Below are 17151 nucleotides of genomic sequence, written 5' to 3'. Positions count from 1 at the left end.
CTCTCTCCAACAATATTATATGTTTACACAAATCATAAACCTAGAAGGATAATAGATATAAGATTACCAACTTTGAATATTGCTCAAATTTTATTTTGAGCAATATTATTTTGTCCATAATCAAAAGTTGTTCATCACATGATCAAATATTGTTCAAAGTTTGGTTATATTTTAGTATAGTATAAGGATAGTCTGGATTAGGGGTGCAAATGAGTCGAGCCAGGGGTGTTCGAGTCGACCTCGAGAGCCAAATATCGAGCTCAAGCTCGACTCGTCTCACGAAACGAGTCAAGTCGAGCGGCTGCCTTGTACGTGAATCCCTCTCCCGCTCTCGTGAATCCTGCTCCTGCTCGCTATCGCGCTCCTGCATACGCGACCCGCTCCCGCATACGCGACCCGCTCCTGCTCGTTGTCCAGCTCCCGCATGCGCGCCCACTCCCGCAATTACGCTCGCTCCCGCTCCAGCTCGTTGTCCAACTCCCGCAGACCGACCCGCTCCCGCTCTCGTGAAGCCTGCAAGCTACTTGACGAGCCGTCGAGTCGACCAGCCAATGTCCGAGCTCGAGCTTGTTTAGCGTCTCGCGAGCTCGATAAGCTCGGCTCGTCGAGCCCATTAACGAGTCAAGTCCAAGCCGGCTCACGAGCCGACTTGACTCGGTTGCACCCTAATCTGGATAGAACAATAGGCAAAGAAGCTTCGTTCATGTGTCGAAGATACTGTGATCAAGGTCTGAAAAGTTTATATCAATATTAGAATAATATTCAAACAACTTCTAGAGCAATACTGATCAAGTTTCAATCATGAATTCTATGAAACTTCATCAAAAGTGTAAATTAGTTATTTTTACTCTGTTTTTCTTTTGCTGTTGACTATTATGAGTTTTATTACTATGCATACTGATTTATACTCATATCACATATAAATCTAGAGATTTGATAGAGAAAATTATTAAACAATTTGAACTATTTGAGGCTAATAGCATGTAACACCTTAAGATTAAATTTTGGAAGAATTGTTTATTTTAATCTCTTAATTAATTAACAAAACCTTTTATAAATTCATCAACATAAATCAATCTAGCGTAAGAAAATAAAAATTATATATTGCAATCAAGATATAAAAATATATTCATCCCTTAGCGAAGAGTTTAATCCATATATTCATCAATGTCTTTTTTTTAGCTCTTGATTACAAAAGAATATAATTAAAAAAATGTATACATAAAATAAAAGTTGAATCATAGGTCTGTACTCACTCCACTAGATCCTGAACTTATAAATGAAATCAATGTAAGGGAATAGAAATACTATGCATGCAATCATTCAATCATTATCAATATAAACATATAATTGAAAATTTCATTACATTATTTGATTGACAAAATAATTTTTAACATTGTGCGCTTATAACTTAAATGAGCGCCTCAACATGAGATATTGAATGAGCCCAAAATAACTCAATTATGCTATTATTAAGGCACTTAATTAAATGTCTGAAAAAACTTACAATAAAAAAAAAAATCAACATGAATCATCTAATGGAATGCCTAGGAATTTCTAAAAACTGTAAATGGGCCCACACTTTTCTCATAAAGGACACCTGAATTTAAAAATAGCTTAAAAATTTATAGAATTATAGATCCCTGCACAATAATCGATGTTAGTGATCACCATTAATAATCGCAGTTGTCTAGCTATCTTTTCCCAAATATTATTTGGTTGATTGTCATTTACAAATCACCATCATCTTCTACCAATCATGTTGATATCCATGGTCGACATATCGCAACCAGACGAGATTTGAATCTGAATTGTAGTGAGAGAAGCTAGTGTGAGAAGCTCTGGGATTTAGGGTTTGGTGTTTTTTCTTTCGGCCGCCTAGCCGCCATGGGCGCCAATCCTAAGGATTTCCCGCCTCTCCCAGACAGTTCTTCTTTGCTAGGTGTTGCGCCTCCTCCTACTCCTTTCATCTCTTATGCTAGTAATCTCACTGCTCCTCCTTCGGCGAGGGAAGATTGGCCTATGGGGTTTGTCAACCCGACCAAAAAGTTATCTTTTGCTGCTTCGGAGCTCACGGAGGGCAAAGGACTATGGGATCTTTCTCTGGTAGGGTATTCTCTTGGGCAAAGACCCTACTATGAGCGACTGCTTCAAGCGATGAACAGAGCATGGAAACTGAAAGGATCCTTCTCTCTTCTTTCACTTGCTGATGACTTTTTCCTGTTGAAGTTCACTTCAGTTGAAGACTTTGACATGATATGGTCTGGAGGTCTTTGGTTTCTGCTGGGTAAGCCTTTCTTCCTCCAAAAATGGTCACCGAAATTTCAACCGAAGCGTGATGAATCTGCAGTTATTCCTCTGTGGATTAAAATTCTCAACTTGCCTCTTGCTCTTTGGACCCCAGCAGGTATATCTAAGATTGCTAGCTATATAGGTATACCTTTATATGTGGATTCTTTAACGGCTAAAAGAACCAGGTTAACTTTTGCGCGTGTTTGCGTTCAAGTTGATAAAAATTCTGTTTTACCGGATGAAATCCCTCTGGATATTGATGGGGAGGACTTAGTTCTGAAAGTGGTATATGACTGGAAACCATCCAAATGTGAGGGCTGTGGTTCCATTATTCATCCGTTTGCACTATGCCCTTCAAATCCTTCTCCTAAGCCTGCTCTGCCGCCTAAACCTACCTTTCGGGGTAGGAGCAAAAGCAGGATTCCTAATGCCAGAAATGCGAGATCTAGCTCTCGGCCTGCTGTTACTCTTCCTCCACCTACGGAGTTGCCTGGTTCTTCAAATCCCCCGCTTTTATCCCCACCTTCCATGCCTTCCGATAAGCTTTTAGAAACTGCGGCTGTCCCAGTTTCTACTGATCCTGACATGAACATCCCTAGTAACTCTCCTTCTCTACCTAATCTCAATCTTCCCCAAAATATCTCCTCTTCTTCGGAGCAAACCTTATCTAATTTGCTTCTGCGTCCCTCCCAAGTTGTCCTGGCCAACAGCTTTGCCTCCCTTCCCGTGGACAAGCCTGATATCCCGGAAGAAGACACGGCTGATGATGATTTATCTTCCACCTCCCGTTCGGAAGATGTTGTTAATTCCAAAGTTATTCACAATACCTCTTCTTCCTCCTCCAAAACTCCAAAGATTATCAATTCTCCAGCCAAAAAACAAAAGCCAAAAACGGCCAAGAAGGCCAAAAAACCTAAGTAATTCATGTCTTTACCCGCTTTGGCTGCTTGGAATGTTAGGGGTTTTAACAACCCTAACAAGGCCAAGATGTGTAAAGATTTCATTGCTTCCTTTAATCTCAAGCTTCTGGGTATTCTTGAAGCTAAAATTCATCCTTCGGTCCATCAAGATCCCTGGTTTCATAATTCTCGTGTCCTTTTTGACAATGAAATGTGTTGTGACAACTTCACTTGTTCTAACCCCGGTAGAATTTGGGTTAAGTGGGATTTTTCCCACCTTTCTTTTAATCCTTCCTTCATCTCTTCTCAAGTTATTCATGGCTTAGTGCAAGCGGGTTCTATTCCTCCCTTTTATTTGTCTGTGGTTTATGCTGCTAATGAGTTGGGAGACAGGAGGTCTCTATGGGATGATTTGTTAAATCTTTCTGTTGGTATGGATCTTCCATGGGTTCTCATGGGAGATTTTAATTGCTGTAAACTTCATGCAAGATGAAAAAGCTGGGGGCAATCTCTTAACTGCTGATAGGTTGGGAGAACTTAATAACTTCATTTTTGAGGCTGGGGTCCATGACCTGGCTTCGGTGGGGTTGTTTTTTACTTGGTTTAACCAAAGAGCTGATAACCCTATCCACATTAAACTGGATCGTATGCTGGTGAATTCTGCTTTTCTTGACTTATTTCCTACTGCTTACTATAGAGTGACTGAGCACTTGGGGTCTGACCATTCCCCTCTAATTCTGTTTGCTACTCAGACAAGGAAAAAATTTACCAGGTTTATGTATAAGGCTTATTGGAGTGAATTTGATGAATTTTGGGAGATTGTTTGTGAGGTTTTTCATAGAAGTGTGGATGCTAGTCCGATTGTTTTCTTCTATGATTGCCTCAAACGTCTTAAGATGGCTGTTAAGAGTAAGAGGTGGAGCTCTTCTAATTTCATTTCTAATGGCATTTTGGAGTTTAAAAACAGGCAATACCAATTGTTATCCGATATCCAATCAGATCCTTTAAACCCAACTTTGAATGCCTCTCTCAAAGAAACTAATGATGATTTAGCTTCCTTTCAATCAGCTTGGTATTCTTGGATTGCTCAGAGAGCCAAGGCTTATTGGCTTTCTCTTGGGGAAGATGATCTTGGTTTCCTTTACATTAAGATAAGAGCTAGGAAGAATCGTAACATGATTAAGGAATTGGTTGGTCCGTCTGGTTTGATCTCTTCTCATGATGAGTTGGCTGCTTCCCTCATATCCCACTTCAAAGGTTTATACAATATGGGAAGTCCCCCTTGTGAGAATTCTTTCAATATCATGGCTGGCTCTCAGATTCCTCATGATTTAATTCATGGGCTTACCCAACCTGTTTCTGATGAAGAAATTAAAAATGTTGTTTTTGCTGGTAAAGCCACCTCCGCTCCTGGTCCAGATGGCTTCTCATTTGGTTTCTATCAAAAAACTTGGCACATCATTGGTTTCCACCTTTGTAGAGCGGTTAGACATTTTTTTACTACTGGGGTTATGCCCAAAGTTTCAAAAGCTACTGCCATTACCCTTATTCCTAAGGGGACTCACTCCAATGCCATTTCGGACTTTAGACCCATCTCTTTATGTAATGTTTTTTATAAGATCGTCGCTAAAATTCTTGCCAACAGGTTAAAACCGATTCTTCCTTTTATCATTCATGAGAGTCAGTCTGGTTTTATTTCTAAGAGATGCTCCACGGACAACATCATTCTTGCTTCTGAAATCTTGAGGGAGTTTAAAGGGAATCATAAGTATTTTTGTGCCAAGTTGGACATTAAGAAAGCTTTTGACTCTGTTTCTCGCACCTTTTTGATCAATAGGTTGAGGCAAAAGGGTTTCCCGGAGGTCTTTATCAAATGGATTCATGGTTGCATTGGGGAGGTTCATTTCTCGGTTTGTCTTAACGGGGTTTTGGAGGGATTCTTTCCTTCAAAATCTGGTTTGAGGCAAGGCTGCCCCCTTTCCCCTCTTCTCTTCTGTATTGTTATGGACGCCCTCTCTTCTTGCCTGGATGCGAATGAGGATTTTGTGGGTATTAGAATTAAGAATCTCAATATTAATCATTTGATGTATGCGGATGATCTTCTTGTCTTTGGGTTGGCTGACTTGGATAATGTCTCTTCTCTTAATGGGATTCTTAAAACTTTCGCTGACGCTTCCGGCTTGCATATTAATCCTTTGAAGAGCTCTTTGATTATATCCAGGAACTTGCACTCTGATACTGGCTTTGCTAATACTCTTGGGATTTCTAGGGTGGAAGATTTCATCACTTATTTGGGCATTCCCATTTCCACTACTCGGCTTAAGTTTTCTCACTTCCAACCCCTCCTGAGTAGAATTTCTACTCTTCTTGCGGGTTGGAAAGTTAAATTTCTTTCTTTTGCAGGTAGATTACAATATTTAAAGTTTACCATTGCCAACACTATCGCATATTGGATCCGGGGGGCTATTATACCCAAAGGGTGCTTAAAAACAATTTCTAAATTATGCTCCAAATTCCTTTTCTTTGGCAATATCAATGACAAGAAATTACATATGATTTCCTGGAAGACGGTGGTTACTCCCAAAATTAAGGGAGGATTAGGCCTTCCTTCTTTTGACTTCCTTTATCATAAAATGGCAACTTCCTTTCTTTTCAGGATGATTAATTATAACTCTTGGAGTGGTATTTGGTATAAACATAAGTACATTTCACCTTGGAAACCGGCTTCTCCCTCTGCTTCTAAATTTTGGAAGCTCTTTTGCAATGTGGCAGTTAATATTTTACCCTCCATTTTGCTTTCTGTTCATAGCAGGAGCAATCTTTCCTTTCTTTGGGACCCTTGGTGCAAGGGGAAGGCAATTGCTGACTTGTATTATTCGGCTGCACTTGAAAATTCTAAGGTGAATGATTTCATCGTTGAGAATAGATGGGAGCTTCCTTTTTCTATTCCTTATGTGATTAGAGCTGGAATTTTAGAAATTAATATTTTGGGGGACAAACCGGTTATCTCTTGGGAGGGCTCCCCGTCTCCTCCTTCTAAAAAGGTTCTTAATGCTTTTTATGGGCACTTGGATAATGTTATTTGGCATAAGTTTGTTTGGCACAAAAGGCATGCTTTGAGGTACTCCTGTTTCTCTTGGATGGCTTTTAAAAGGAAGTTGAAAACAGCTGACAACCTAATTAAGAGAGGGATTCCGGTTATGAGCAATTGTTCCTTCTGTGGCTCTTTTGAGGAGAATCACTCTCATCTCTTTTTTGAGTGTGATTTTTCCTTTTCTATTCTTACTAGCCTGCTTCCCAATACTGCAAATTTTTATCTTAGGCCAAATATGCTACAAGTTTTTGATTATTTGGATCATACGAGGAATTTTGGGAGACTGGAAAAGCAATTTTGTTATCTTATGTTGGCTGCTATGGTTTATTTCATTTGGAAAGAAAGGAATAACCGTCGGTTCAATCATTGCTGCATCTCTTCTGATGGTATTAAGAGTGAAATTATTTTTGCTATTCGTGCTAAGACTAGACGGTGGAAAGATTATGAGATGCTTAAAGAATTATTCAGCTGGATTTTTGCTTAATGCACCTTTTGCTGCCTTCCCCTTGGCTTGGCGTCTTGCTTTTTGGAGCTGCTGGAGTAATCAATTTTCATTTTTGAGATCCCCACGAGAGAATTTGTCCTGCCAGTTTTTCTGTTTGATCTCTGTGGCTGATGCTTGTGGTGATATCGTGGGTTTTGCTGGACAAATTCGTTTTGATCAAGACCAATTTTTTGTCTTGATGGAGAATGGGATTTTTGGGACGATGATGATCATGGACTACATCTATCCGGCGACCTTGGATGGTCTTCTGGCAACCAGGTCTTCGTGTGTGCTGATTATTTTCACTGTGATGGTCTTGCTGGCAACCAGTGCTTTTGTCGGACTTAGCTTTTCTGTGCCTGGGGTTTATTGCTTTGTGATGTAGTTCTATCCTGAGTCCATTTTGAGGTTCCTTTTTCCTTTCTGTTTGGCTTTTTTGTTTTTGTTTTAAGGTTTTGGGGTGGTATAGGTTTTTTTCTATACTTACTTGTAATTGCTTTTGTAATTTTCATTGATTAATATATGGGCTTTGCCCCCATTTTTCCCAAAAAAAAAGATATCCATGGTCATCTAACTATTATCACTAAACACCAACACTTGTTGATGCCCAACAATCATATCCTAACTATCGTTACCCATCAACAACTAATGTCCATCTCCTAACCATCAGCATTGCCTCTCACTACTTGTCCAATACTTCCCACTACACTCATATGAGGTTGATCACTACTTTATAATTACATCTTCTTCAATTAGGAGGAATAACAAATTTTTGATGTTTTAGTTTATATAGAATATTATTTCAACTAGGTCTGTCTATATATTTTTTTCTTCTGATTTTTTTTTTTTTACATAAAAACTCCTATGCTTTTAAAAGCTTCTCTTTTATGTGTGTATGTGTATCCTTATGTAACGCACAATCCTAAAATGCTCACTCTATCATTATAAAACTTACATATGGTATGCAACAAATTGATGATATCCTGAAAATAATCTCACTATCCTGCAAGCATTAATCTTATGACTAGCAATCATAATGCCCATAACAATAGAGCCTCTCACACCAATACTAATTAATTTGGGAATCAGTCTCTTAATCAAGGATGATATAATCTATTTGAAGGCCTCTTAGACATAGTTTTGGAGGATTGTGTTCACATACTAAAATAGTTTCATGCACAAATCCTCCTGCTCTTATAAAAGGTTGGCTAACAATTAATACCATTATTGAACAATTGAGTTTTCCTATCATAAATCAACATCAAGCCAAGGCTAAATAATTTAATGGCAACCATGCATTCTCCCCTCTTTATCATGTTGAACTTCCCCCTTCACCATAGTTTAACTAAGATCTCCTCAACATTACTATTTTAAGTTATCATTATCGTGATACCTAGTCAATCGTAATCCCTTAGCAGCCTTAGGGGATTTGATATCCTTGGCACCCCTCATGATGTCATGTGAGATGAACTTCAAAATATTGTTCAAAATAATTTCTCTATGAGGGGTAGAAATCAACTTATTCATAGCTATACTTTTTTTTAGATTTCACATCTAATAATGCAATTCTTCATAATCTCATTTTGGTAGGGTTCAAGTTGCTTGTTATTTGATACTTATAATAGGTAATTTGGTACTTATTGCCACATTGATCACTATAGAACTATCATACATATTCAACAGGATTTTGATATTCTGCTCTATTAAGTCTTTTTTGCCACCCTCAAAGTCAAGACTAAACTTGGCTTACTTTCTCTATAGTAGGATTATTTATACATTCATTGGTCTCACTAAGCTTTTTATCAAACAGTTTAATAGTTTATTATAAATCAAAGGATTATTAAAAACTCACCACATCTTTTTATATGATTCCAAAGATTTCTTTGAAAGGCATGTCAATTGCAAGAGTAAATCATGAGCTACAACAAGGTATTTTTTTAGAGGTCATTGCACTATGCATTTCTATTCCTTATTACTGTAAAAGATAGCATGCTCCTATATTGAGGCTATTAATGCAATTAAAAGTAATTCAAATATCTATATAGTAAAACATAATAACTCATATAAGATGACTCTTCTATAAATAAAGCATGAGCAATCATAAGATTAGAGATGTCATTCTCACCAAGCTCAATAATCTTGACAATAGCATGAGCCACCTAACTACATTTCATCGAACATGTCTAGGGTTAACATTCTAATGAATATCTAAAATGCTTAAAAACTTAGGTAGTTGAAGCGACTAAAAACCTAAACAATAAAGACAAGTCATAATATTATCATTTTTATCATTCAAGAGGTAATTCAATTTTTTTTTTAAGGATGAGTTTAATTAATCATTTGATTTTCGTAATGACACTTGGGTCACTATTTATAAGAATAGACTATAGATTGTCAATCTCATGATAAAGTAAGTCACAAGTTCATGGAAATGAAGTCGTCATAATTAGTAAATCATATTATAAGAATACCAGCATAGCCTATATATCCTTATACATATTAAAATCACTCAAGAATACATAAATTATTTTGTATAACTATGAATTTAAAGGAATATATTATTCACATCAAAATTTAATCATGTTAACTAGAATTAGGATATCTACCATCAACACTATAATTTGTTATTGACAAGGCTAATTTAATAAATATTCTATCTCCAACTACCTTCATAAATCTAAGATAAATTCATGCTAATCTCCAATCTTATCCTCATGACATACATAGTTTTAGAAGATACAATATAATTTTTTTTGGCATAATTATCCTTTAGATCACCTGGTACGAACCATATATAAAATTAACTATTTTAACCTAGTTCATAGGAGTAGATATAGTTCAATCTCTAAAGTATTATTCTATTAGCCCCTACTATTTAATGTCATGGCTATTATATATATTCCTTAAAAAAGGAACAAGTTTTTTATTTGAAGGCCTCTCAAAGATAGAAGAGAAAATTAATTATTAGCCCACTCATGTTATTTCTTACTAACCCAAGAGAAGGATAGTTGTTCTTTATACCATGACTTCTATGGTGGTCATGGCTATTCTACTAAATAATGTACATGTTTAAAGTAATAAATTAAGCCACTTACCTCATTAAAATTTTAGAAGAAATTATATCTAACTATAATATATTCTCTATCATTTAGAAGTAACTCATGAACTGCCTTTTAAAAGTAAGTTCTTCTAAGTACCATCATTAATAAATTACTTGGGTATTTTTGCATAAACTATTATTAAATATTAATAATATTATATAATTATAAATGATATTATATATTATTTCTACTCTAGAAAATCTTTGAAGATATAAACCTTATAAAGTAACTTACTTTAAAAGAGTTTCTAATAGGGTAAGGGTATGTGGGGTCTCTACTCTAAACCCCTTTAAGGCAAATTGATAAGGAAGCTTCAATGGGAAGCTAGTTTGCATAGATTCTTCACTAGAAAGTTTCAATAAGAGCAAATAATTGATATGATTTTCACTCATAAAAAATCCTCAAAAAATATAAGCATCAAAATGTACATAACTTATACTTATCTAAAAATCACAAAAGTCATAAGCCTTAAAAGATATAAGGGCTCAATTTATCTCTAAGGTTTCATTTGGGATAGCTTTCTAAAGTATTTTTCTAGTACAAAAAATTTTTCAACTAGAAATTTTTGTACTAAAAAGTTGTTTTAGAAAGCAACAACAAAGCTATCACAAACGAAGCCTAAGTAAATGATGGCATCCAATATTTAGGAGCCATTAAAAGCGCATAGAGCTAATGATGCCTTTATCAGAAAAACATTCAAGGACAGTATGTTCCAATTGAGGATCAATTTCTTTATTTGCTAATCAAAGATTCACTTACATTAAATTAAATATTTAGCAAGATTTAAATATTTTAATTGCTTTTGAAAGATGCCTAAAGAGCTTAATTTCTAAAGGGAGACAATATCTCAAAATTTTTGGTTACTTACACACTTGTGTCAGGAGATTATTAATTATCACTCTCAATTATAAACATCAATAAAGCATATGTATCAACATGTGAAGCTAGGAAAGTAAAAGAAAGAAGCATACATCCATGGGCTAAACTAAAGGAAGACTCTTATTTCATATATGCATAGGAAGAGAGTATAAATAGATATATTGCATCTATAATTGCATCTATAATAAGTTTGTATAATCTTCAATAGAGATCATCTTGGTCGGCTAGCTTTCAATATCATATTCAATGTCTAAGAAGGGAGAAATTATTCCATACGGAGTCCGGACGATAAATTAAGAACCGTCAGGATGTGAGTGTACACAGTGTGTACACTGGATATAATTTTGTACATAATTTGATTTTTTTTATACACAGTGTGTACAAACATTGTGTAGACTCACATCCAGACAGTTCTTTACCGCCCGGACTCCACACGTAATAATTTCTCCTAGAAAGGAGCCTTTAGATGCTTGATTAGAAGATAATCCCTAGATACTAGCTCCAATCTAATGATACACTAAATAAATCTTCTTTAAATGACCACAAATAAAATCTCCTATAATACACAAAAAAAAATTGCTAGATCAATTCGACAACATTACTTCTTTTATACTAACATCAATCTTCAATCGTTCTCTGTCATCTGAGGCTTCATTTGAGACAACTTTCTTACTGTTTTTTAAATCAATTTTTAGTATAATTTTTTTTTTGAACTAAAATTTTTTATACAAAAAAATTGCTTTAGAAAGCAATAAGAAAGTTGTCCCAAATGAAGCCTAAAACTCTATGCAATATTCAGGTGAGAATCATGTTACATAGATGATGATAGCTAAAATAGATACTTATATTCAAATCAGATTAAAGCAAATTAAAGGGAAAAAAAAGATAAAAGCTTGTGATAAATACATAAAATTTAAGAAAAAATCATATAATGAATTCTCTTTCTAACTACATTAAAAAAAATAGAGAATTCAGTTGCCCAACACCTCAATGAACTTTTCTACAACAATAATATAGTACAAGAATTGGTGACCAGCCACCACCTAAGATTTTTTTAAAAGAAATTTCGTAATAAAAATCTAAATTTTTTATGAAGGAACAACACATCAAGAAGAGCACCTATATAAAATTTAGTTAATTTTGACAAATGCAAGTGTCACAAGAAATTTTTAAAAATAATAATTAACAAGTTAACATATTAATAGTCATTATTCTTTAACTTTTACTATACAAATGATGGTATTTAGTACAAAATATCTTATTGATGGTTGGTGATGTTATCTACATTAAAAAAAAAAATTATCATTGGTTTGATCGCAAAAATTCATTGAAGTTAGAACCATCATAATTTCAGCATCTTGACATCCAAAATATGAAAATTCATCTAAAAATTAAAATGATACAAATTTTTTTATGAATTTTTTTTAGAGAAATATACACATATAAATACTTATTTAGAAAAAAAAACTAACAAATAAGATAGAAAATTCAAAGTACACTATGAATTATGAGTATTTTTTAGAATAGTTTGCTTCAAATGTCATTTTCATTGCGCCATGTAGAGGACACACCATTGAATTGATTTATAACTCACTAATAATCAAAACCAAATTTTAGAGATAATTAACTCCTCTTTAGGAGAATATTAGAGTGCCAAAATGAGTTGAATAATCTTCCTACCACAAATTCAATCTATCCAATAGTCAACCCATTTTCAAGGGGAAAAATGAAGCCTTGCCACAAAAATTGCCAACCTTGGCCACTACTTGCAATATCACCTATGTAGTATAGTATCATACCTTTATATGAAGGAGAATTAGAGCTCACAAAGGGAGAAATGTGAGCTTCAATTCCTACCTCATGCTTAAAACTCGGTTGCTCTCTAATATATAGAGTTGCAAATATGTGTTATCTAATTATTTGCATGTTTAAACTTAATAGAATAGGAATTTTGAATAAATGAGATAAACAACTCCCCATCCACTACTGCATAGGGACTATGGAATTTTGTTTAGAAATCAACTACTTGATTGTCCACCTTAAATGTGATGAATGGAAAATTTTTCATATCTAAATATCTCTTCTTTGACACTCCTTTTTTTATTGAAATATACATTTTGCCTTACTATATGAAAAATTCAAAACTATGAATTAGATAGGATTATACAATATTTCTATCCTTATTTTTTTATTTTTTTTTTATTTCTATCCTTATCTTTCTTTAATATGATCATGAATTTGTGCATGAATAATAAAATACATACGGTAACAGTAAAAACTACAAAACAGTACAATACGGACGTTAAAACAATGAAACTGTAAACCATCATTCTCAAACCAAATGACAGAGCAATGTTATCCAATTAGTAAAGAAATAATATAAATTAGTAAAACTAAACTACTATAAAGAGTGTCAGAAATCCATGGCAATTCGGTACTATCAAGAAATCATATAGAAGTATACACATGATAGTTAATTATTCTATATCAATATTTTAAAGCATGTGCTTAATAATGATGAATCAATACAATGAATCAATTGCAGTAAATATCAATATATGATATGCATGTCCAATCAATCATACTAAATAAGAAATTCTAACTTAGATGAAAATATTTTTCTAATAACTCTAAATCAGTAACAATAGGCTTTCAGTATCATAGTCATCACTGTTGTCCGTCGACTTAGTAATTACTACTTATAAGTTTTAATTAGTAAATCACGTGAATCAAGAAAGAATAACATGATAAATCATAGTATTTAAAGGAAAGTTCGTTGGCCTACCATCATATACAGGTATAAATCAATTTCCAACTAAATTCAGTAATTAGCTAGGCTTTTGTTTTCACAAGTCTTGCATTAATAGTGTAATCTTATCAAAATGTAAAAAATATTTTTTCTATGCAAATCATATAAAATATGATAGTTTCAATTTAACTAGAGAAAAAATAAAACCATCTAGTCAAAATGACTATAATAATCAGTATTGGAACATAATATATATATATATATATATATACAACTTACTAGATTATAAGATGTGAGATTAAAATCAATTTGGGAGAAAACAAAAGGTAGAAATCAAAATTTTTAAAAATAGGAGTAGGTTAGAAGTCACATACAATGATCTGTAGAAATTTCGTAGAATTAACGAAATGAACTGATAGACAAAAACCCATTTCCTCTTTCCTAACTCCTCTCAACCCCCCCCCCCCCCCTCAAACATTATACACACGCTGCGTACAAGCATCATACAGAAAGAAATTTTAGATTTTTCAAATAATAACTTTGTGTTGTTAGACATAATACATGTAGAGTTCTAAGAAAAGGATGGGTTCAAGTGTAGTTTCCATGGACTTCACTTAAGGTTATTTATTTCCAAAGTCTATAAGATTTTCCTTCGACATGGTGAGTAGCTTTGAGGCTTTTGATGAATTCATAGGGTAAGTTGGGTGAATAACATTAATGCCTTAAGCGACTTGAACTTAGTGTGTCCTAGAGCTAGTAGCTTTAGTTGAAAAATCTTGAACTTGTTTTATTGGGCCATGAAAACAAATGAGGCCCACCTATTCTATGTTTTAGTGTACATAAAATATTCATGAAGGGGATAAAAACTTTATCAATTCGAATTTTAAATGATTTTTATTTGACTTAGAATAATAAATTATTATACTGACTAGTTAAGTTGTCAATATTTTTATTGATTTTCTTAAGACTCTGAATTAATTCAATTACAAATTATTAAAATCTAATATGTTCCATCTAGGCTTGCAATAAATACGATCTTTGAAGTATTATTGTTAAATTCAAAATTACTTAGGTCAAAAAATAATTTTTAATACTAATGATTTGAATTTATGTTTTACACGTATTTGCATATGTATTTGGACGTCTTTTAATGCTTGAAAATAGTTGTGTATGTTCTTAAATGAGTCATAAGAGTTTGAAATAAATTTTAGCAAAATCTAAAAAATATTACTATTTGAGCACCTCAACATTGCTATAGTACCAGACGACCAAATAGTGACATTGCGACACTCCATTCTTTGTATTTTGAAAAAAATGAACTAGCGTCGTAGCGTTAGGCTAATATCTTCATTTTATATATTTTAAAATTCATTGTTATGTTCATTCCGTTTGATCGCAACAACCAAGTAGAGAGAGAAGGTTTTGGAAAGTTTTTAGAGAGAAACTCCATTTTGAGCCACCTCGGGTTATTTTTAGTCGTCCAACCTACGGGAGAAATTGTCCAGATCGAGGTAGGTTAAATTATGTTTATCGCAGTTAAAAAAAAAATTGAAAGATTTCTACATTCTCTAATTAAATTTTAATTTTTGTTACCGAAAAATGTAGATAACTTTATACTAGTAAAACTTCCACCGCATAACCTTTTATATATTATTGAGATTAAAATTATGAGTATTTTAAGTATTTTCTGAAAATTTTGTATCAAGTATTTTTTATTTTACAATTTTAATTGAATATAAAATAATATGGACTTTGAAAAATAATGTTGTAGTACAATTAAAGTCTTGAAATGATATTTTACACAATGATTGATAATTTGATTATGTTTTGAAACTGTGCATTTTTACTCAGCATGTATTTTATTAAGCATAGTGTTAACAAGCGTTGAGAATGAATACTAATATGTAATTGGATAATTAATTGTCGTTTTTGTTTTTATTGTAATATGTGTAAAAGCCAGCTAATGGCTGGTTGACTCGTTGAATGAAGATTGATTGACCCATACAAGATGATGACCCGACAATCTTTCCTTTAAATACAGTGGTTTGGTGTTATCCTTAACGATACAATAATATAATAACTTTAGAGCAACGATTAGGAGTTATAATGAGTTATTACTATGCCAATGGATAAAGAGTGACGACTATGTATACTAAGACAATAAATTTTAATAACAGGATATCGATTACTAAAAAACATTATGACTTCTAACTTGTTTAGTGTGACTACATAAATGTATGTTATAGATTTGTTAATATTGTATAACTTTATTGATATTGTATTGATTTATTATCACTGTACGTATTACTATTATAACATTGATTTACCATTACTGTCATTGGATTTATTGATACCGACATTATCATCGACATTGTTGCTGAACTGTTAGTGATACTATTACCGATTCACTATTATTGTTAATATTATTGATTAATTGTACTGATTATTAATACAAAGCATGTGACATACTGAGCAAATGATATACAAATCATGTGGTTAAGATATCGATATGATATTGATAGATTAACTGGATAGTATGTGTATATCATTATAAATTTTTTATATATTATCTGAGTTCGACAATTATTTATCGATGCTTTAGTTTTATCATTTTAAACGATTGCTTTACCGATTGATAGTACTGATATGATAAACATTTTGTTGATTCGACATCCGTACCAATTTACTAATTTCTTCACTGTACTGTTTTATTAACTTTCGTACCATACTATTTTATTGTTTATAAATTCTACTACTATTGCATGTGAGTTTTAATGTTTCAGCACAGATTCTTGATCATATGACATTTACTATTATGAATTGTTTGATGACAAGCATATTATTTCTTTATCGTGCTTTGAATTTAGTTATAGGATTTTAGTGTGTCCTGCTAGGCTGTTTAGCGTATTATATGTGATTTAAATTATTTCCGATCAAGACAATGGAGCATGAGTGGGAAATTGATTAAGATCTCTAAAGTTCCTTTTCTTTTGTTTTAGATATTCTTTTGTACTCATAATTTAGGTAGATATGATATGATTATATGATTCACGAGTATTACACATGATATATATATATGTTTTGATCGATAGTATTACTTCAATTGATATTTATATTGATAAAATTAGATAGTTCTGATTGTTGTTTATTAAAAAATAAAAAAATAATGCTTCTAAATTAGATTCTAGGACATGACAACATGATCAATATGCAAAAATGAGAGAAAAAATTAAGGGTTATGTAGCCTAATTAGAAAATCTAGCTTGTAGAAGTCATAAATACAAAAAAAAGGTCATTGGTCGAGCTAAGAAGACGCTAGCGTGGCTGTAAAAATGAATGAATGACTGAACAATTGATATGTTGGAGTCACTTTGCATATGTTGTACTCTCTTATTTGGGGGGAGTTTATATGCTATAATTGCCTACTCAAAGCAAGTTCTTTCATAGAACGATGAATTCCTTTTGAGTTGAGACTAAGGTTTCGTTTGGGATGACTTTTTTATTGCTTCTTAAATCAGCTTTTTAGTACATATTTCTTAATTTTTGCACTAAAAAGTTGTTTTAAGAAGCAATAAAAAAGCTGTACCAAACGAAGCCTAAGTTTGGGCTGATTTTTTTATTACTTTTTAAAGCAGATTTTAAGTATAAATTAA

At 33.2% G+C, this 17151-nt stretch overlaps 1 protein-coding gene across 1 annotated transcript; it reads left to right on the top strand.

Annotated features, from left to right (window-relative positions):
• Positions 1–3216: 3216 nt before the first annotated feature.
• LOC110104200 lies at positions 3217–7154 on the top strand. The gene is made up of 5 exons (XM_020833196.2): positions 3217–3622; positions 3681–3930; positions 4033–5594; positions 5964–6312; positions 6710–7154. The coding sequence occupies exons 1-5, from the start codon at positions 3217–3219 to the stop codon at positions 7152–7154; spliced, it is 3012 nt and encodes a 1003-aa protein (XP_020688855.2).
• The last annotated feature ends 9997 nt before the right edge of the window (positions 7155–17151 follow it).

This window comes from Dendrobium catenatum, unplaced genomic scaffold, assembly GCF_001605985.2.
Source record: "Dendrobium catenatum unplaced genomic scaffold, ASM160598v2 fragScaff_scaffold_231, whole genome shotgun sequence".
NCBI classification, from domain to species: domain Eukaryota; kingdom Viridiplantae; phylum Streptophyta; class Magnoliopsida; order Asparagales; family Orchidaceae; genus Dendrobium; species Dendrobium catenatum.
Note: the sequence above shows the minus strand (reverse complement) of the source record. Positions and strands in the feature narration are given on the sequence as shown.

Excerpts from the sequence above, each read along its gene's own strand:
- LOC110104200 (XM_020833196.2), top strand. The coding sequence starts at position 3,217 with ATGTCTTTACCCGCTTTGGCTGCTTGGAATGTTAGGGGTTTTAACAAC. Across the intron at positions 3,623-3,680 it reads TTTGTTAAATCTTTCTGTTG|ATGAAAAAGCTGGGGGCAAT; the intron begins GTATGGATCTTC and ends ACTTCATGCAAG. Across the intron at positions 3,931-4,032 it reads GACCATTCCCCTCTAATTCT|AAGTGTGGATGCTAGTCCGA; the intron begins GTTTGCTACTCA and ends GGTTTTTCATAG.